The sequence below is a fragment of the Eubalaena glacialis genome, chromosome 5 (assembly GCF_028564815.1).
Source record: "Eubalaena glacialis isolate mEubGla1 chromosome 5, mEubGla1.1.hap2.+ XY, whole genome shotgun sequence".
NCBI classification, from domain to species: domain Eukaryota; kingdom Metazoa; phylum Chordata; class Mammalia; order Artiodactyla; family Balaenidae; genus Eubalaena; species Eubalaena glacialis.
Genome location: NC_083720.1, coordinates 48,322,675 through 48,344,790, shown reverse-complemented (window position 1 = coordinate 48,344,790; position 22,116 = coordinate 48,322,675). Strand labels below are relative to the sequence as shown.

The following is a 22,116-nucleotide window of genomic DNA, read 5'->3' as shown; positions in this document are numbered from 1 at the left end:
CCACCATATTACTAAAGATACACACACCTTCCCTGTTTTGCAGAAATATCACAAAGACCAAGAGGCTAGAGTAGGAGGAAATTTGCAACTGTCTTTGCAACAATAAATCAGGTATCTATTCTGGTGTAGAGATAGGATGTTGAAAGCTGCCCTGCTATCACCAGTGTAGAAATTAAGAGTAGTACAATACATGTACACTGAACTTGGCCATCACGTGTTTGTGTAAATTCAATGTGCACATTTTGTATTTCAAAAAGAAAAAATAAAAGCAAATAAAATGTTTATAACTCTACTGTCTATGTTACGGGTCTTTATTTCAATAAATTTTATAATTACTAGATTAAAAACATTACATTTTTCTTATGGCATTTTCTAAACGGTAGAGATCTCGGTGTTTGGGTGGAGCTAAGTGCAAGGAAAGAGGAGTCAGGGCAAGGCCAGTGGGCAGGCAGGCATGTGAGCTGATGTGACCTGAGGATGTGACAAGAGTAGACACCTGAGGAGAGAGTGTGCCGGACAGGGGACCAGGAATGACAGGAGCTCTGAGGGAGAAGGAGCATTTCTGCTGTTAATACTCTTCAGAAAGTCCTTGTATTTTAAGTTACATCTGTGAGATTGGATCTGAAATGAGAATTACAAAGAGATCACTCTGAGTACCTGAGGGTGGAGCAAAGAAAGGGCATTCTCCGAGGCTTCTGGGACAGAATATTGCTGCCCCTGATCTCCAGCCCTTCAGAAGTCTGTCAGCCTTGGATTTGGTGTGGCTAGTCGGGTCCCTAACGGCTCTCTTCCTGCCCAGATGTTTCTCTCCCTCGACTCCTTTCTCTGTAGAATGATCCAGAATCAGCTTCTATCACATCAACATTCAGAACTACACTTGTAAATTATGCTTTAAAATCTTTTTCAACTGAATTCATTGTTAAACATAAGCAAGCACAACAAAATCACTGAATACATGTAAGACTTTTAAGATTTTAATTTCTGAGTATCTTCACGTACTGAATATCAGTATTTTCAGACTATGAAATACAAAAATAACATTTACTTAAATACAATTAATACCTAAAGTTTAGGTAGTTTTAATGATTTGTAATAAACAAGCATACTTATAAGAGAACTTACACATTAAAAATTTTTTTCTTAAACTAGAATACTCGAAATTATTTCCAAGCATTCTACATTATAAAATACATATTTACAAACAATAATTAACAGTGAATTCACAAATGTTTGTCCACTATTTGATATTTTCATAGACTTGATAAATATAAAACCCAGGAAATGGCAAAATGTCTAAAAATAAGTGCACAGCTACACACGAACTGTATAAATGTTATATATAAAAGACACTAGAAAATATATACAAACACATCCACTGTACACCAAATAACTGTTGCTCACACAAACCATAAAAAATATGAAAAAATAAACCCCACAAGATTGTACTATTATAGAACTTTTTTTTAATAGTTTTCCATCATTAACCATTCTTTTTTTTAATGAGTAACTTGTACTATGATTCAGTGGAATTGTGTATACTCCTCTAAAGCCAGCAATAATGAAGGGTGGTTGTGATTTACAGAAGAATAAATTGAAGTGACTCTGAAAAGGTTCCGTGCATACCCATGGTCAGCGTTTAACACCTGTCACCAGGGCTCTTTCTTCAGCAGTATATGGAACAATAGGTTGGAATTTTAGATTTGATGATGGTAAGGCTTCCCTGTCAACAAAAAAAAATTTAGCCTCATTAGGATCATGCAGGGTTCCCCTTAGAGGTACTACATTTGCAGGAGCATGCCTAAAAAAGTGTTCAAAACTCCAAACATACACAATGGGATAGGAGCAGAATGATGGAATGAGAAACAGAACTTTTTTTCTGAGTTAAATAAAATATACGTTGTCTCTTTTTGTGGTTTAAAAATATTTAACTAGAAAAGTCGTTAGGAAGCAGACTACCAGTGTTTGAATCCAGCTTCTGCCGGTCGCTTCACTGTCAAAACTGGGGCTAATTACTTCTCTGCACCTCAGTTTCTAGCTCTTTACGGGGGGATGACAACAAAAATCCACCTCTGAGGGATGCAGCGAAGATTAAATGAGTTTAATGTCTAAAATATACTCAACAGAGTACCTCTCATGTAATAAGTTCTTACATGCTCGATAAAGATCAGGATGCATATATGTATGTATCTTTTTCAAGACTAATGTGTATATCATTTAAAAAGAAAATTAAATCAGGCTAAGAATGAACCAATTTCAATTTAAGGCAGATAGCAAACTGATTAGTTCTAAGAAAATGACACTGGCTGTCTGTAACTGATATTTTAGCTTCTCTAGAAGTTGAGTCTTTTCATCATTGTGATACACGTGAGCCCTAAGAAATGAGAAACTATAATATTGAGAAGAATCTCTCATAAAGACTCATCTCCAGTATTTAAAGAAAGAGAAAGACGTAAACATTTAAGTTTTTAGAAAGGAAAGAACATCATTAATTTCATGATGGATTATAAAGTACCTAAAGCAAGCACAATAATAATTAAGCCAAGGGGAAGTCTTTGATATGTGATTGAAACTTCCTGTTGCAATTACATTAATTATTACTAAAATATTATGTAGGACATTAGAAGGGGGAAAAAGAAGAGCAAAAGTATGAGGGAATAAACAATACTTAATAGCCCTTATAACTTTAAAATCTTTTTAAATTCTGTACTAGCATGATTAAAAACTAATGAGATTGAGTGGCAATAAGAGAACTTCCTTGCTAGCTATCACTGGGACCCTTGGATTGGTCACCTACATCCTCTGCATTCCCCCTCCAAATCCTAGTGTGCTATTTCTAACCTGTATTTACTCAAAAACTATCCCTCCTCCACACACACCCCCAAGAAATCTAGCCTGCTGGGTCCACCCCTTTCTAATCGCCCATGTCCCATACCAGCACAGGATGTGTGAAAACCATCTGGGGAGCGTTTCAGATTGAAAAGCCTTGCCATGTTATTTAGCATGTGTTTATTTGCATTTCACAGAGCGGAAAGGGCAAATTATTTTGCATTCCAATCCTCAGAACAACACATTTGTAAGCAAGAAGAATCTCCTTTCTGCTGCGAAGGGACACTGGATTGACTGCAGGATGATTCCGTGCATCTCAACAAGGTGTCAGAAGGCTAACCCTCTGCCTAGACCCACACACAACAAAGAAATTCATTATCTAGTAGCCCAGGGACTGACTTCCTCCTCATAAACTTTATTCTAGGCATTCATCATGAAAAGAATATAATCAGTTTTAAAAGTCACTGAAATTGGTCAAATTAAGTAATTTAGGCAATGCTTAAATTCAAACATCTGTCGTTTTAAGATTGTATCGATCACGCAAATTTTTTTTATAATCAAATGCGTAGAGTGAAACTAAGTTCTACAATGTTAAGATAATCACATGCAACTCTATCATTAAGATCTAATTAAATGTAATCTCCAAAACATGGTGGAATTACTGCATTATGGAAATATTTCCAAGACTAGATTATTTGAACACTTCTTTCAAGAGATGAAAATTCAATTAACCCAGTTATTTGACAACACACAGACAGTAATGAAATCCCCCACAGCTCTGCACCTTCTTGCAAGTTAGACTAGTCAGCTGAATCATTCTTCTGTGTGCACGTGAGCATGTTCGAGCGAGCACACATGCCTTCCAGACAGAACAACGCAGCCACCTGGGAACCTCATTTCAATCTTTGATTATGGGCAGATTGTAAATTTTTCAGACAGAAAAGATGGCAAATGAAAGGAAAAATAACACTTTTTCTTCAATGAGTTAAGTTAATCCTTTTGTTTTCTGAACTTCCCAATGGTCAAAGCAAAAACATCCAAAATACAAAATACAACCAAAATAAAGAAAACTGTACAGCTGTACTACACAGAGTGCGGTACGGTAAGCACGGTGAAGTGCACAGGCCCTACGTGAACCTGGGTCTGAATCCTCATGCTTATAAACTGTGTGACCTACTGTATAGCACAGGGAACTATACTCAATATTTTGTAATAACCTATAAGGGAAAAGCATCTGAAAAAGAAGATGTACACACACACACACACACACACACACACACATATATATATATGTATAACTGAATCACTGTGCTGTACACCTGAAACTAACACAACACTGTAAATCAACTATACTTCAATTAAGAAAAACAAAACAAAACAAAACTGTGTGACCTAGGCAAGACAGAAACTCTGAGCTCTAAAATGAGAATAATAATATCAACTCCACGCGGTTACTTGAGCCTGAGTGAGATAATATATGTTATGCAGTCAATTTCATAGTACAATTGAAATTTTTTAAAAGTATGATTTATGGGGAATAATGTTCACTTACACTTCCACCATGCTGCTCCAGCTTCTGTAATGCAGTGGTGATTGGTTCTTTGAATTTCTTGTCCCTTAGTCTCCTGGAAAGCTTTTCAAATAAGATTAAGGGAACAAAATGATTTGAAAAAGTAACACTATTCACTATAAACATAAGTAAAACTTCACTAATAGGCTAACTAGAAATAATACCATTGAGTCTTTACTGTATAGTAAGTACATAAACCCCACTTAATTTGTTTTAGATTTCAAGGCTTCTTTTACGAAACATCTCATTAAAATTTACATATAATAGACACCACTGTATTTGTTTAAAAAAATGGATTTCTGTTATTTGAAACAATACCAACCCTACAAAATCTACTACAGTACTAGCATACTGTAAGTTTTCCAGAGTTAAGTTTTCTAAGAAATTGTATACATTCCCATTCTGTAATTTGCAAGAGCATCTGCAGGACTACCATGGAAAGCTAAGCTTCTAAAACACACGTGTTTCCTACAGTTAAAAAAGGAAGAGACAACAAAGAACAGAGCATTTACATGAATAACTCAGTAACAGTGGCAGGCAAAAGAATCAGACTAAAAACCACAAGACCACCTATCACCCCCAGCTATGTCCTGAAGGGGCCTCCTTGGACAGGTGGAGCTCTGGCTAAGAAGGGAGAGAGCACAGGTGAGCGAGAACAAGAGCAAAGAGGGAAACAGCGCAATTCAGGCCCTCAAGCACAACTCATAACTGTGTTCTCCCACCACGTGTCTGCAACACTCACCCAAAGACCTAAACATTTCAGCTACAGCAGGACTTGCGCATGGCTCCACTTTCTGGGGATAAAAATGGAGCCCAGGCAAGAATTCCTCATTGATCAAACACATAAAGCCCCTGTCCTACAGTAGGTTTCTGGTTCTTCCTCTTCCCAGATCTGTGAGTAACCCCGGCATACTTCCCACCACTGAGCACTGAGTAACGGGTCCTTTCAGCAGGTCATCAAAGGTTAGGGAGGGTCAGAAGAGACTCCCAGAAAGATAAAAATGTGAGGAAAGCAACTCTAAAAGAGAGGACAGGCAGGGCTTAGCAACATCCTGGGGATGGACAGAAAAGGTACCTCTTATAGATCTTAAGTTTGCTTTCTTCGAGACCATGTTCTCGGGCAGGGGAGTGCAGGACGAACAATGAACCACCACCATCAGAATCACCACAGATGCCCACTTACAAAGTACAGATTCTTGGTCCCACCCCATAAATTGCTTTATCAGAATCTCAGGACAAAGGCCCAGGTTCTGCACTTTTAGCAAGATTCCCAGATGACTTCTTTCTTTCTTCCTTCAAGTTTGAGGATCGCTGTCCTAGGGTCAGTGGACAGTCTCTCAGAGTTGAAGCTCAGAAAGGATACAACTTATTTCACATATGAAGAAAATCAGTTGTATATAGGTTCAGTAACTGGTTCTGAAATTCTTTTTCTAGAAGAAGAGTCCTTTCTTCAAATAAACATCTAATGTAGAAGTTCATGAGACATGAAAGTGGAGCCTTTCTGGCTGAAGGGGGTGGTGGATGAGGGGAGGGGAGGGAAGGAGGGAGCATCTAGCGCCTCAGTGGTCCTCATGGTATGTAGCTAACAGACCAGGGACAAACCTCCACCTGTCCTGTTTCCAAGGATCTCTCCTCTGCGGAATCCCACTGCGGTGTGAAGGCCAGTGTGGTAGCTAGGTGTCCCCAGAGTGTTGCCACCCCAGGAAGGGAAGAGGTCCTTTCAGTCAGCCCTTATCTTAGGAAAAGCAGAGCTGTGGGGAGGAATGTGACTGACCGAAGATTAATGCTACTGTTCCTTAAAAAGAAAAGAAAATAGTTTAACCGTTGATCTGGTCTTCTCCCTCCGCCACACTGGGCAGGAATGGGAGGCTGTTTCGGAAGCTCAGCTTCCAGCTGGGGGAAGGATCCTTTTCTCTCCACGTCGCTTCCTCTTCACCTCACCCTAATTCTCTCAGAAGATGTCCTCGCTACTTATTTCTCCCCCAAACAAAAACCAGCCTCCACAAGGACAGGGGGCATATCTGGTTTTGTTCAGCATTATATTCCCTGTGCCTCACATGATACCTGACACAAAATGGGAGGGCAGAGAGCAGCAGATTTATGTTGAACTGCTGAATGTTTGAACAAAGCAATCAATCTAAAGTGAGCCATTCTACATATTACTGTGAAATTCCTGTAGTTAGTCAGCCACAACCCAACCTGCTGACCTGAGGGTGATAAGCAAGTATCTGCCAGGATTCTCCTCCTTCTGTCCCGAGACTCCCCATATGTTAACGTTTGAGAGTCTGGTCTCACTCTGTCTTCTCCCCACCAGACCCATGGTGAGACTTTATCTCCTACCATTTCTAAGCACAGCACCCCTACTTTCACCACCACCCCTTCTTTCCATAGGCTTAGCCAGGTGGTTCCTGGGGTGTATTAGTCTACCTACAGAATAAGAAGTTAAAAATACACTTCTAGGATCTCTCAGGTGGATGGGTCCAAGAAAAAAGTGGAACTATGATCAACATAGATGTCTCTGCTCTGAACTACAGAAGGATGCATGCAGAGAAATCCTAGCTACAGCTTATCCCAGCCAGGCCTTTAATCTTTCTTTCAGTGGGTGCAGTAAAGGATTAACTCTGCATAAAGAAAGGTTTGGTCCTTGCCCCTGGCTCCTGGATGGAAACCTTGAAGCTCCTGGAAGGTCCTTCCAGATAAGAGTGTCTTTGTTTACCTGCGGCCTTGGGCCACACCAGATAGTCAATGTTAACAAAAGTGATTTAAGTGGGGGCCTCAGGCCACAAGGTATCAGCTCAACTTCTAGAGGCTGGAGACCAAGGTCAACCAGGCAGGCAGGCCGTGATGCCATGTGACAAACTTCTAATGAGAACCCTGGACACCCAGGCTCAGGTGAGCTTCCCATGTTGGCAATACTCCATGCATTATGCCAGACATCACTGCTGGAAAATGCAAGCACTGGCCACACAGCTCCACTGGGAGAGGACAACTGGAAGTTCCACACCTGTCTCTCTCAGCCCTGGTCCATGCACCTCCTCCTTTGGCCGATTTCAATCTGTATCCTTTCACTGTAATAAACTGCACACTGAATAACAGCTTCTCTGAGTCCCATGAGTCCTTTCAGCAAATTGTTCAACCTAAGGGTGGTCTTGGGGACCTCTTAAACTGCAGAGTACCCCAATATAAGTTTGTGATATGGTTAAACTACTCCTAACAGGAAAATGTCTCATCCTGAATGCTAGAGACTCACTAAAAAACGTACAATGTAAAACAAAGAAAAAGAAAAAAGATGAAAAACATCACTTTGGCAATATCCAATTCCACAAGAATACGTATAAGCCCTGCTTATAATTCATAGCCAATCCACATAGGCATGAAGTCCTCACACTGTTCATTAATTTTTGTCCATTCAACTTCTGCTTACTTTGATTACAACTCTAAATTTGCTCATGTAGATGCTTTCCATGTCCACTAGTAAAAATATTTTATGAACAACTAGGTCTGACGTCTATATTTTTTGGTTAGGATGATAAGGTTTTCTTAACGTTTTGAATCATTTTAATGATTAATTTGAAGCCATTACATCAGGAAGAGATACATACACACAATCCCTCTCTAATCTTTTCAGTACTTACACTTGTAAGCAGATGTTTCAGATGGTCATTTAGAGAAGGGCCAACAACGACACTTAACTGTACCAGAGCATTCAATCCTCTTTCAAACACTTCATCATCCAAGTGGACCTGGGGAGGGTTGGGTGGTTAGTGGTGCACAGGCAGGGAGAGAAACATGGGAGAAGGAAGGATGGGTAAGGAGAAGGGGCAAGCAGGTAGAAAAAAAGAGATTGAACATTCAGTCCTAGAAGATAATCAGCCAAACCCAGAATTTAAAACATAACCTTTACTGCAGGACATCTAGAAGCAAAAACCAAATTTGGCTTGACTGAAACATTAATTAAAATATGTTGTAGCCTACAGAAAGACTGATTTGAGGTTCATTATTTTCTCTAATTACTCAAGATGTCCCTTTTTACCTTTAGTACATCTTCCCAAGGTGTCTTCCAGTAAGTAATCACCTGGCCCTGAATAACAGTGGCCTAATTCTGCACACACATCAAAATCACAGGTAAAGAACAAATCTGCATATAATTTGAAAGAAAAAAAGACATAAAATATTCTAAATGTACCACAGAAATTCTAAAGGAATAAAGGACATACCAGAGCTGCCTTCAGCACAGGAATCAGTCTAGGAAGCAAAGGCACAGCTTTTTCAAGAGCACCTGTGACCAAAAGTAATTCTCTAAAACCCTCCTTTGACACAAAGGTGTATGGATGCTTAGTCTCTCTCAGACCCTGCCAAAACAAAGACAAAAACATGATTTACTACCCATTTAGTGATGCTAATACCAAAAAAATTAATCCTTACTTGTGTAAGTAAAAATCAAGTTTTATTATTATTGTTTTCCTCTTTGTGAAATATAATTTCAGTAATTACAATTTCAATTAAACCAAGAAATTGTGGAACACAGGACATACATGAGACAGGAGGGATCTCTAACCAAGAAAAGAAGGAAAGGAAAAGAAAAAGAATAAGAAAAAAATAAAAGGAACAGGAAAAATCAAAGGAGAAGCAAGGAAAAGTAAAAGAAATAAAGAAAAAGAAAACAAAGGAAAAAAGAAAACAGAGATAAAAGAGGAAGGAGGACGGGAGGGAGAGAAAAGAAATAAAAAGAAATAAAGAGAAGGAAAAAAATCTCACTAGGACACTAAAAACATGTTGTATATACTCCCAAACACTGCCTGAAATCAGAGCAAATTAGTCTAAAATGTATGTTAATAAACTCCACTTTGTGAATGCAAAATTACTGGACCCCTTATCTTAAAGGTGATTTTGCAACTTGTTTAATGACTTTCTAAAATATTATATTTCCTTCATATTTAAATACTAAGACAAACCTTATACTATGTTTAAAATGCATTGTAAGATATCAAATGCCATTTTTAACATCAGAATGTCAAACAAAAATAAGAAAAAAAAAAAAAAAACAGTGTAAATCATTTCTCACTATGCCTTTCACCCCAAATGCATTAGGAACAATTAGACAGTAGTCTTTTGATTTAACTGATCACTTTGAGTCAGGATAAAATAGGTACCTTTTTTGAAAAGATAAAACAAAGAAAGAAACCTAGAGGGGTGGGATAGGGAGGGTGGGAGGGATACGCAAGAGGGAGGAGATATGGGGATATGTTTATGTATAGCTGATTCGCTTTGTTATACAGCAGAAACTAACACTCCATTGTAAAGCAATTATACTCCAATAAAGATGTTAAGAAAAAAAAAAAGAAAGAAAGCAATGACAACATTCCCTCAGTTTGACTAATTATTATCTGGAATAACTACAACCAGCTGCAGGGTCAGGCCTAAAAATACTAACTGTCGAACAATTTGTCCTTGAGACCAAACTATCTGCTTCCAAACGGTGATGAAACACTTCTTCTCCAAGATGCTGTCATGCTTTTGAAAACTATGACACCAAGCACACCAGCACCATTTTGGAACACAGGTTCTATGGTCTTAGGAGCACCCCTATCCTTTTCATTTTAGAGATGAGGAATCTCAAGTCAAGAGATGAAATGGATTTAAATAGTGGTGGTTCTGTCACTACTTCCCCATTATTCAATGAGTGGAGTTTACCCAGTACAGAAATAAAAGCACTGGTGTTTGGAAAATGGGGTATTTAAAAGACTGACTTTATGAGGTCTAAATTAAACTCAGAGTCCCTTTGGGGACTCCCCAAGTTAAAGCACTCCCCGTTCCTTGTGATTAGCTAGAGTATGTTTTCAAAGGTATCACTATAGTTGTGATTCATCTAAAAAATTGTTTGCTACCATATATAAAAAGTTTAAAAAAGAACTAATGAAATATTAGAACATCTTTAGTTTTCAATACCAAGTTTAAGAGACTGATTAAAATTGAATTTCAAAATAGGCTACCCATAAAAATACACTGCTTATTACACCAAAATACCTTCTGCAAGCTGAGGTACAAATTAAGAAAAGCTGAGACCTAAGAAGATTCGGCAGTCTTCAGTAGTAACTGTTATGTCCATTTAAAAGAGTAAGTATACTTGGAAAACTAAAGGAGGAACTAGAAATTCTAAGGATTCACTATAATTAAGAAATCTCAATCAGCACAATCATCTACTTTTCTGTTTTGCCACCACCTGGCCCTCCCCACTAGTTTTACAGGAAAAGCAAATGTTTCTTTAAATGAAGAAAAGAAGCTTGAGTTTTTTCTGTGTCACATTTTATTTAGATTACTTATTATTGTATGACTTATCCTAGAGGCACTGCCTATTCAGATTAATACCATCGAAGCTCTTGCTGTCTTTCTTAACATCAACAACAACAAAAATGATCCTTAACTCTTAAAGAAGACAAGTATCTCAAAGGTTAAGTACAACTGGTTAATTCACTTCTCAACTTCTGACTCTAACTCTATACATTTATAAATAATAAAATTCACAGGCGATATCACTGACTCTCTTCAAGTTAATACTATGCCAACTGTTTTCCTGACACAAATGTTAAATAATATAAAGGAATCTATCAGAAGTTTTTCTAAAATCCTCTACAAAAACCATCTCCATGATATTCTACTTAAAATGTACCAGCAGGCAATGGCCCAGAGAATTCTCCCAAAGAACATTAGGTAGGTAATATCAGTTCCCTAAGAAACATATCATATTAAAGGTGCCTGCTTCTATAAAGAAAGACCAACCAGTAATTGTTATCTGATGCAATATAAGTTCAAACCAGTGATATTCTCCTGATTTGACTAACTCAATTTGATTCCAAGAACTTTTTTTGAAATTAAATATGAATATTTTATCCACTTATCTATAAATACCTGTGCAGATTAATTTCATGTTTATAAAACTGTTTAAACAGTTTAATAAACATATACCAATCATAATTAGTTCCTAAGGGAATGTGGTGCTTTAATACTGTTGTTTGGCTTTTATTTCAAAAGTATTTACTGATGAGTTACAAAATAACATTTAACACAATTTAAAAAATTTGTTTTCCATAAACATTTAGGAAAGATAGAGTATTTACCTCAGCTAAAGTAATAAGAAGAGGATCAAATGGAAGCTTTTCAGGAGGACACTCCCACTGTAACCTGTGTTTTACTGAACCATGGACCAATCTAAAATATAAAAGGCAGTGCATGTAACAAGGACAACATATATTAAGCAGTGATTATCTAACATATACATATTCTTTCTAGAACATAATCATATTAGAATTATTTTGTAACATGTAGGAATACCATGACCTTAAATGATGCTACAAAGGCATCTTATAAAGCAATAATTATATATTTATAATCCTACAAATTCCTACTCTTTCAGCAAAATTGTTTGGTGGCAAAACTAAACAACTCCACATTTGTTTAGCCTACAATTTTGGAGTTACAGCATGTTGCTATTTGTGTCTTAATGCAATTGTTACACTTGATATGTTTCAGTTATAATTATAACCAAATAATATAGACAAAACTATAGCAAACTTACCACAAAACATGCAAACAAAATGTGATAATTAGAAACAATGATTTTTTAATAAGTAACATTATTTTTCAGATGTAAATCATTTAGCCCTAACATGAATAATCTAAAGGCAAGCCAGGTTTTATCCCTGCTAAAGAGAAGAAAACTGAGGCCAGGAAGGTGCAATGGCCCATGCAGGGTAACAAAGAGGTAGCCCCTTGAATTAAAGTCACTGCTGCTGCTGCTTTTTTTCTTTTTAACAGCCTTTATTGAGACATAACCAACACGCAATAAAAGGGACACTGTTATACAGTATAGAATTTGGTAAGTTCTGATGTATGAATACACCCATGGAACCATCATCACACTCACGACCGTGAACTTATTCAACACACTCAACTGTTACTTCACACTCCTTTCGTAATGTTCTCAACTTGACACCTTCTTCTCATAATAGCAAGAAGCCTCGGTAACACTGTTTTTACATTTTTAGCAATAATAAATTCTCGGAGTGGGGAGGGGGTATAAGACCCTTAAAATAGAATTTCAATTCAGAATGCAAATACAAAATAATAACAACAATAAATTAAAGAATGCTTCCTGAGCTTATTTTTCACTCCTAGCGCTCCAAATCTGAAAATACCATTAAAAACTACATTTCTTTAACTTTAGAACAACAAAAAGAATGTTTTGATTATTCTTTCCACAATGAAAACAAAATTTTCTATCATCTATAACAGGCTAAAACTGGTTATACTTAGAAGAAATTAATGTTTCTCGGTAGCGAAATCTTAAAATATCACTCTATTAGTAACCTGCATTGTTTGCTTTAAAATAGTTTTGATCTCTATCCAAGACGGCTACAAGAACTGCATCAAAAGTAAACAAAAACAGCTATATTACTCATTAAGAAATATAATTTCAATAAATAAAATTGTAAATCTTTGATTTTTGAAGTATAATTAAAAAAATAATGAAACAATTTCATTAAATTGTCAACTTCCAGTTCACGAACAAAAAAGGATTATTTATTTGAAATTTGCCCAAGCCTATGAATGCTTAAATTGTTTTCGAAACTGGTTCATTCAATTTCTTAAATTATTTGGTGGTTTACTGTAGATCTATCAGTAATTCTATTTTGGAATTAAAATGATTTTCTTCAACAATATCCCAGGATCTATACCAATCCAACAGCCAAAGTATGAATAAGTCACCATTATTTCAACCCCCCTAGTAAATAAAACTTTCAAACTTTAAACTGAAAACTGTATTGATTTTACTCAATTATTTTGAATAATACGGTCAATTATAACTTGTACTGATTTTACCTGCAAGGAACACCTCCCTTAGAGTAAATAGCTGCAAATGCAGAAGGGGCTCGTGACTGTTCACCAAACTGAAATAAAAAAATGACAAGAATACAATAAATATTACTATCACTTCCACTTTGTGATACCTAATCAACTTCAATCCTGCTGCGGTCAAAGGCAGATGGACACCCTGACTTTCAAGCCACCACGCTCATATCAAGTACAACATCATTCTACTCAGAAAAATGGCTATGAAAAATGATCAATCCTCTCAATACTGAAACCACAACCACAAACGCACTTTGTATATTTCCTTTTACCCTTAACTTGTTTCAGAAGGCTTGAAGGTAGCTGAAACCATATATAAAATAAATATACTATAGATAAATATTTTTAAATATAAATACTATAAACAAATACAATAAAGATAATAACATCTTTCCACCCCTTCCCCACTGGGACCTTTCAAAGTGAGGACTAAATGGAGAAAAGGTGTACAGGGAAAGTATAATGTGTTTTCAACCTCCCACACATCTCCTACTTCTCCTCCACTCAAATATGGACGGTCTTGGATGGTCAGAGAACCTGTAATTTCTCCAATCTGGTTTTGTGCTTCAATAAAAATCAAAGGCTTGGGATGAACAGGAGTGACAGAGTTGAAGACAGAGCAAGACTCTCACAAACACATGCCCGGATGTGTCTGCTTAGATATATAACTTCACAACTTTCAGTTTTTCTATATAATTATTTTATGACTAAATTAAGTCTATATGCACTCTCAAAGACAATTTAAAAGATGATCAATCACAACAGTTAAACAATCGCAGCATACATAATTTCAATATAAGTGATCAGAGGCTTAAGAATTTAGGCACAGCAAGTAAATATTTTACCACATGGTACTTTGAACATAATCAAATGAAACATAGCTGTCTAAATTATAAAATATAAACTTACTAACCTATTTTAAAGATACAACTAGCTAAAAAAACTTTTTAAAGTCACATTCAGTAATTTTAAAATGTACATAAAAGTCTAAGTTTAGAAAAAACCCATTTTCCTCTGGAAAAACACATATGTTTTAAGTAAAAATACATAAATGACATTTCATTAAAATATAATATTATAATAAAAGGTTAATTTACAAAGCTCAATCTATGTTCTGTGTGACAATTCACAGCAATACTAACATTTCATTTATCTAATTATAATTCCTGCTAAGAAAAATATAAGTCTTAAAAACTGTGTATAGATCAGTGAATTCTCAAAAAGTGAATACACCTGTGTACCAACACTCAGGTGGAAAACCTGAATGTTACCGGTGCCTCTTTCCAACCCCTTCCCACCTTTTCTCCCCAAGGTAACCACTATCCCGACTTCCAACCGATTTGCTTTGGATCAGGAGTTTTTACATATCTTAGACATGGTCTTTTCTAATATACCCTATTCTCAAGTCAAATCGTTAAATTATTTCCCAAAGCTTTCCTTAATTTTTAATAAAATTTAGACTAGGGCCACTAAATATTACTAAAGTTTTTCTTTAAAGAAAGGAAGAAAATTGAAGTGTCACCATAAACTCCCTCAACGAAATATGAGACAAGGAAGCAAGAGCACAGAGATATCAGGGCATTTTTCAAGTGTTTGATTTCCTTGACACTGCAAATTACAGAAAGAAGTGAAGGAACATAGAAGCTTAAACTATTTTCCATTTTCCTTTTATAAAGTCAGAAAATCTCCTTCTGCCCTTGGATAGTTCATTGTATCCTTACTTAAGTATCTGCCATATTTTACCTGCCATCAAAGTCCATGTCTCAGCCACTCTCATAATCCCCTTTAAAGGCTGAAACCATTATCATCTTACCCTATGTAAGGCTGGGCCAGACACCATCTGGTGTTGGAGCACAAATGTGTTCACTTTTTGGACAAACTGATCTAGAAACTTACAATTACGCACTTTTATGTACATGAATCTTATGTTTGCTAAATGTGATTAAATTGCTGTGAGAAGGCAAAAGAAAACTAGGACTGTAGTTAAGAATTCTAGTGGAGCTCATTTATAGATGATAGACAAACGGTCAGAGACTTTATGCAACTATAGAAGCATGTAATTCATCCTATGGCAATTGAATACAAGTTTATTCATTGATATTAGGAAGTACAATAACCATAGTAGGACTTCCCTGGGGGCGCAGTGGTTGGGAGTCCGCCTGCCAATGCAGGGGACACAGGTTCGATCCCTGGTCGGGGAGGATCCCACATACCACGGAGCAACTAAGCCCGTGCGCCACAACTGCTGAGGCCCGCGCGCCTAGACCCTGTGCTCTGCAGCGGGAGAGGCCGCCGCAATGAGAAGCCCGTGCACCGCAACGAAGACCCAATGCAGCCAAAAATAAATAAGTAAATAAATTAAAAAAAATAAAATAACCATAGTAAAGAAAAAAAAAAGAAAGCTGATATGCAATTTATTTTATACTCCACAATACTCATCCATGAATGTGATAGGATATACCAAAGCTGGTTTTTACTTTACACTGTCTCACTTCCACACTCACATCATTATCTCCATTCTTCATCATTACCATATGCCTTCCTTCACCACTAGCTTAAAACTAACAAACAAAAGAACTTGGGATAGCATTCAGAATGGCTCAATAAAATGTCTATTACTTTGGAAATCTACTGAGTCAGGAATCTCTTTTGTACCTACAGGGTTTATTGTTTTAGGGTTAAGTTTATCACTTGGTCGAGGATGAAGTTTTCTTGCAGATTCTGGAGAACGGGTTGACGAGGAGGATTTCCTTTGTTGAACTGCAGTCCTATGTTTTATTTGTGCACTTGATGATGTCCTTTGATCACAGTTATCTGGAAAAAACAGAGTATCAACAAGGAAGAGGTGAAAGCTCATCCTGCATCCATCAGTATAACAGAATGTGTCATTAACAAAATTTACCTCTTCATTTAAAAGCAACATTCTGTACCTGTCACTCTGTTTCTTAACTGTACACTTCTATGGCACTCGGATTTCTGCATTGCTTCTCTTTTACTCCTGCAGATAGATGAAACTTGATTTCAACTTTTTTGGGGAGGAGGATTCATTAACAATATAAAGACCAAACAGAACAGAGTAGGAAATACAGTAAAAGAGCCACAAAAAAGGTATGGTATGGAACAAAATACCTGAAAACCCAATAAGAAAATATGAAATTATATCAACTTCAATATCGATAACAGTAAACTAAAAACCATCTGTAAGAAAGTAAGATGTATAAAAATATGCATTTTTCCATTCAAACAGTCAAAATATACATTTAGAAACTCAATTGTAATCCTCTGGCTATATTCAGAAAATGCAGACCAGATTTCTGGAAAAAGTGGTTGGCATGTCCCATATTGTCTTCACCTCCTCTGGCCTCCATATTTCCAAAGTTCCAAATGTTAACATCTGCATAACAAGTCCTACTTTTCCAGTGGCAAAATGAACTCTCCTACTAAATGTACCATAAGTTCCCTAAACTGAACGTAACCAAAAGTGAAGTTATCACACTGAAGTTATGAACCTCTTGTTAATTCAAGGTACAACCAGTTTTCTGGCCCCCCGGCTGAAAAATTTAGCATCACTGTTGTCTCCTTTTCTTCCATTTCCTACACTCAACCCTACAGATGTGATCAGTGTGGTGTGACAAGGTAGAAGGAGCTTTGGGCTCAGATCTGGGTCTGCATCTCATCTCTACCAATTATATGTTTAAGAATTTAAGCAGATTATTTAATCTCTCTGAGCCTTGACTTCTTGACCTATGAAAATGGGGGAGATAATACAAACCTATCAAGGCTGCTATTGAAGGTTAAATAAGATAATATATAAAGTTGCTTATCCAGTGAATGGTGGTTCACTTCTCCCTCTTTCACAATTCCCTCTTTTCTGCTAATGGGAGGGCTCTAATTCATAGCCCTTGATTTCCTGCCCAATCAAATTATTTCAAGGAATCTTCCACCACAACACTCAGACTCATACACTCAACTGCCTGCTGGTATTTCTAGGTCTAGCTCCAATCCCAAGAGCCAGGCAGCCTTTCCTGATCTTGTTTCTCAAATGTCCACATCCATAGCACTCTGATTTATGCACTGCTTCCTTCTTCTTATTTCTATTTGATTACTCCATTCCCCCACTTATATGACACTCCAATTATTCTTCCATTAGAGCACTTCCCACTTTAAGTCTTTAATATAATTATTTTTCTAAAAGGTCTGTAAGATCTTCTCTTAAGGCAACACAGGTGAAGTCTTCTTCCACTTCCAAATGACAGCTTTTCAAATATTTGAGGACATGGGTCATAACTCCTTGGTTTTCTCTTCTTCAGGATAAATGCTGATGCCTTCTTAAATGAGTACTAACATGAGATTATTTTAATTTACTTGACAAATTAGAAATCTTCACAAGGAGGACAAAGCTCCATGTAATAACATTCAGCCCCCAAATATTTCAAATACGATGTGACCAAAGTACCTTGTAAAGATAAACTAAATGTAAGATTATTTCTGTACACAGAATAATTTTAAATTTCAACTTTCTTGATTTAATACACTGATCTAATTTTCTCATCCTACTACCAGCAGATGAGTTACTTCCCAATATTACACCTCACATTCATCCCCAAGGCATTTTCTGGAAATATGGTAATTAGCTCATTAAATTTGTCAGATAATATTCTAAGATAAGCTAAGGCAGGCTTTAATTACATCAACCTAATATTGCACTTCAGTGATTATTCAACAAGTATTTACTGTTGCACCTGGTCTCTGTTTCGAGAACTCCTGATGGGGAACAATATGATCTAAGTTTCTGTTTAATAAAAAAAAAATCTGTGTCAAGGAAACTTGAGTTTCCTCAAGTCTATAACTGGGGATAATTACAGTAACTAGCTACTCTAAAAGTAGATGAAGACTTTGGAAAAGTGGTTGGCACATAGGAAGTACTATATGAGTTTAGCTATTGTCATTTTCTTTACAATGGTACAAAATGTTTTTAGTATTAGTATTACTAATAATAGTGGGGGTCAATGTAACTAAATTATGTTTTCCCCTTTTTGAAAAATTTGGTTTAATACTTGTGCTATCAATTTGAAGACCTGATTTAAGTTCAGTTTTTTTTTTTCTGGTTGTAAATTGTAATAGCTGTCATATCTGAAAAAGATGCATCACAAAGATACCTACTTACAAACAGAAAAATAGCATTGTTCACCGTGTCAAATCATGATGCACATTTTTCAATATTACCTTCCAATTCTGCAAAAGTTGTTGTTAGAATGACTCAATCTCCCTTTATGTCAAACAGCTGTTTCTGTAAGGCACTAACACAAAAGTGCTACGTTATATTTTGAATAAGCTCAAAAAGTCACTGAAACTCTTCACTTGAAAAACATGTTAGAAAATTGAGCTTCCAAAGGTTTTAAGTATACAGGACAGTTTTTATGTGTAATACAATTATGTAATTTTCAGCAACAATATCAAAACATACACACACACAATGATGCAAACATTTCTCTGTCCACTGCCAAAACACCCTGTTAGTTTCTTTCCAAAACAATTAGTTTTTCAGTTACTGTTAAAAGTATCACCCTTTACTTTACAGACAAATGAAGTGTACTCAATTTTTAAAAATAATATCCACCTCGCAGCATACCACTGACAGCAAACCCAGAGCATAAGCTGTTTGTAAAGGGAAAATAGCTTAATTCATCTTACACTAAATTCTTTTGAGTGCTTTTTGGTTAAATAACATGTGGAGGGTGATGTAAAGGGTTAATGGTGGGAGGAAGTGAAAAAGTAAGAACTATTTTGTGTTCTAAATATTGCAACGGACACCCCTCAATCTTTTACAAAACAATATAAAAATCCTAAATAGACACTAGAATCCATAAATCCACTTAACCGCAACACCTAAACTATGTCACAGCATCAGAGAGCAAACAAACCAAGGAGGGCCCCACTGTGGACCCCTCATTTTTACCTTAGGTTTCCTTAGATGCTGCAGGTCATCTACAAGGATTATAGGCATCTAGGTCAATGCCAGGAAAGCATACTCTTTTTTCCTTTTTTTGGACAGCTCATATATCCTATTTCTTTTCCCACATGCATTTTCTTCCCGCACTTGGCTTTGAGACCACTGCACTAAACTATCTGGCAAATTCTCAGAGGCAGAGGCCACTTTTTTTTCCCTACTCTCTAATCTGGTGTTTGGGAAGTTCCAAAAGTGTAATAGGAGCCCCACAAAAGAAGATGAGCTCCATCTCTAAAACTCCTTCAAATTCCAAAGAACAACGACACAGCCCAGTATTCACCTATCCCAATCCTTTTCACCATAAAGTACTGTAAATCCAAAGAGCCAGTATTAAGGGTCTTAATATCTTCTTTCCATTTTCCTAGCCTCTCCGCCTCCAACACCACACATTGCCAAATACCTAAGACCAGTTCAGAGCCCGGATGTTGTCAAAGTTAGAAGATGAGGAGGACATGGAGAGAAAAAAATGGAGAAAAAGTTGTTTTTTTTGTTTTTTTAAGAAGGTCGGGGAGAGTGGGGGAAAGGCGGCCAGTTTCAAATAAAGCCGATAAGGCAACTCTCGGCCAAAGCCCGACCAGGAAGGGCGAGCTTTTGGCGCTCAGCATCTCCAGGCTCCTTAGCAACGTGGTCCGGCGGCCATAGCAACAGGCCAGAGAGGAAGCCTCCTGCGCCGAGAGAATGCGGGCGGCACCACGGATTCCCCCACCTGCGCGGCTCACGGCTCCAACGACCCGTTCCTACCGCGCCTCTCTCCCGCCGCGATCTGCACACCAGCCGCCACCCCACGTGGGGCTTTTGCCCAGCGCCCGCTGGGCCAACATCTACAGGTCCCGCCAGCGACCGCCGAGGACCCGGGAAATGAGGTTTCGCAGCATTCCCGGATCTCGCGGCGCCGCGCAGTGACATCAGACGCACGCTGCGTCCTCTAAGCCAATAGCAGGGAGGTCGCAGAGGCGCTCCAGGCGGGAAAGGGTTGCCCTGGCAACGAGGCGCCGGGTGTTGAAAGGGAAGTTCGCGAGCTAGGAGCTCTGTCTCCGGTGACAAAGGGGCTCCTGGTGGAGGGTATTTTAGGAACGATAGAGCCAAGGAACAGAGGAGAGCACAGGTTCCTTGTACCTGCGCCGCACCCTCTTCGCAGTCCGTGTATTTAACTCGTACGTTTCTCTCGCACTCTTAACTCGATGTTCTCCAAGTATCTTGCCCTAAACCCTCTGAGAGCTGAGGACCGCCGTGAACTCCCGCCCCAGACTCTTCTGCGGAGAGAGCCATCTGCCTGCCCATATGTGGAATTTTCTTCCTGTCATATCTTACTATATGCTGTGGCAGTCAACTACATAATACATCCATATTTTTTTTTAAGTGTGTTTTTGTACTCCAGGTTATTTTAATAAAACGGATACTGCAGGAAAATGCGTGTACCCTGGCGATTGCACCAAAAGCAGTTTGGGTTGTCATAGTAAAAAACCCAAGCCCTTTCAGACTTGTCCACTGTGTTCCTTTCTAGTGGCCTCTTCTGTTGTCAAGTCATGGTCTTAACTTTTCGCTCAGGTAATAGCTAACTATACAGTTGGCACTGTCTGAACACTGCAGGCAGTGTAATCCTTCCCTGCCCTTGTACCGCCATTCTTTGTACCTGAATTGCTGCCTCAGAAGCATCTTCACTAGGCTGTGAGCTTCTTCAGGACAAGGACTGTACCTTTTTCCATTTTGTTTCTCCAGCTTCTAGCACAATACAGTGGGGACTCAGGAAATACTCTAAATAAATGCAATGAATGAATGAATCCTATGTGTATCTAATTTCTCTAATGTTCGGTGAACCTTGCATACAAGTCTATCTTAACTTCTAAATTTCATTATACTGTATTTACCTATCTTCTCCACTAGACTGAAATTGTCTCCATTACTTTTGTATCCCCAATATCTAGCCCAATGCATGTTTAAGTAATTTTTTAAGAAAAAAATTCCTATTTCTTAGCTATTATCACCTTATAATCTCTCTTCTCCAGCTTCTCCAAGACTTACTGTTTCACCTTCTCCCCTTCTTCACTCCTAGCATCTACAATGGCAGACTTGGCAGCACCTAGCTCATGACCTTTTAGCCCCTCTGCCTGGAGAGTAAGAATAATCCGTGTTCAATACTGCAGAGAAGTGAAGAGCACATGTTCTGAAGTTAGGCTGTGTAGGTTGGAAACCCAGCTCCTTTGCTTCTCAGCTGTGAGGTCTTCTGCAAGTCATTTAACCCCTCTTAGCCTTAATTTCCTCATCATAACAGGGTTCTTGTAAGACTTTCTACTTCATTTTAGAAAAATTAAAAAACAAACAACAACAACAACAGAAAAAACAGGTCCACTGGCTTTGTGACTTGGTCTGGATATTATGCAGTAAATGGTGGATACTTTCTTGGACATAGTAATTTGAGAAGGCTGTGAGACATCCAGGTGTAGTTGCCCAGAAGGCAGATATGCCCATCTAGAGTGGAGGGGCAAGAGCTGGGTGAGCTGTGGATTTTAAAGTCATCAGCACATACGTTACCGACCAGGGTTCTTGGCCTCCTTAATCAATAGAAATTGATGAGGCCAGACAAGAAATTCACACAAGTCTTTGTTGGGGTTCCTCCTGCAGCAGGAGGGAGCAGAACAAGTAATGGTTTCCCTTGCTCACTCCCTGAGGGGAGTGAACTTGTTCCTTACACAGGGTGAAGGTAAGGGGTGGGTCTGTTAGGGGCAGGGGTGGTTTAGGTGGTCTGCCCATCCCCCCCTGGTTGGTGCTGTGTGGGTTTTTGGTCTTTTTGTATCTTGTT

The 22,116-nt window shown here is 37.9% G+C and overlaps 1 protein-coding gene across 3 annotated transcripts; it reads right to left on the bottom strand.

Moving 5' to 3' along the window:
- Positions 1-359: 359 nt before the first annotated feature.
- On the bottom strand, positions 360-20,199 carry PACRGL (parkin coregulated like). Of its 3 annotated transcripts, none has more exons than XM_061191271.1 (10): positions 20,023-20,199; positions 16,237-16,304; positions 15,966-16,120; positions 13,277-13,344; positions 11,515-11,605; positions 8,614-8,748; positions 8,032-8,139; positions 4,379-4,459; positions 1,624-1,720; positions 360-621 (listed from the first exon to the last, which is right to left on the bottom strand). In XM_061191271.1, the coding sequence occupies exons 2-9, from the start codon at positions 16,286-16,288 to the stop codon at positions 1,664-1,666; spliced, it is 747 nt and encodes a 248-aa protein (XP_061047254.1). In that variant the 5' UTR covers positions 16,289-16,304; positions 20,023-20,199; the 3' UTR covers positions 360-621; positions 1,624-1,663. The 3 variants fall into 3 exon arrangements, with proteins under 3 accessions (XP_061047254.1, XP_061047253.1, XP_061047252.1); XM_061191270.1 differs by lacking the exon at positions 360-621 and adding an exon at positions 795-825; XM_061191269.1 differs by lacking the exon at positions 360-621 and having other exon boundaries at positions 1,262-1,720.
- Positions 20,200-22,116: the final 1,917 nt, after the last annotated feature.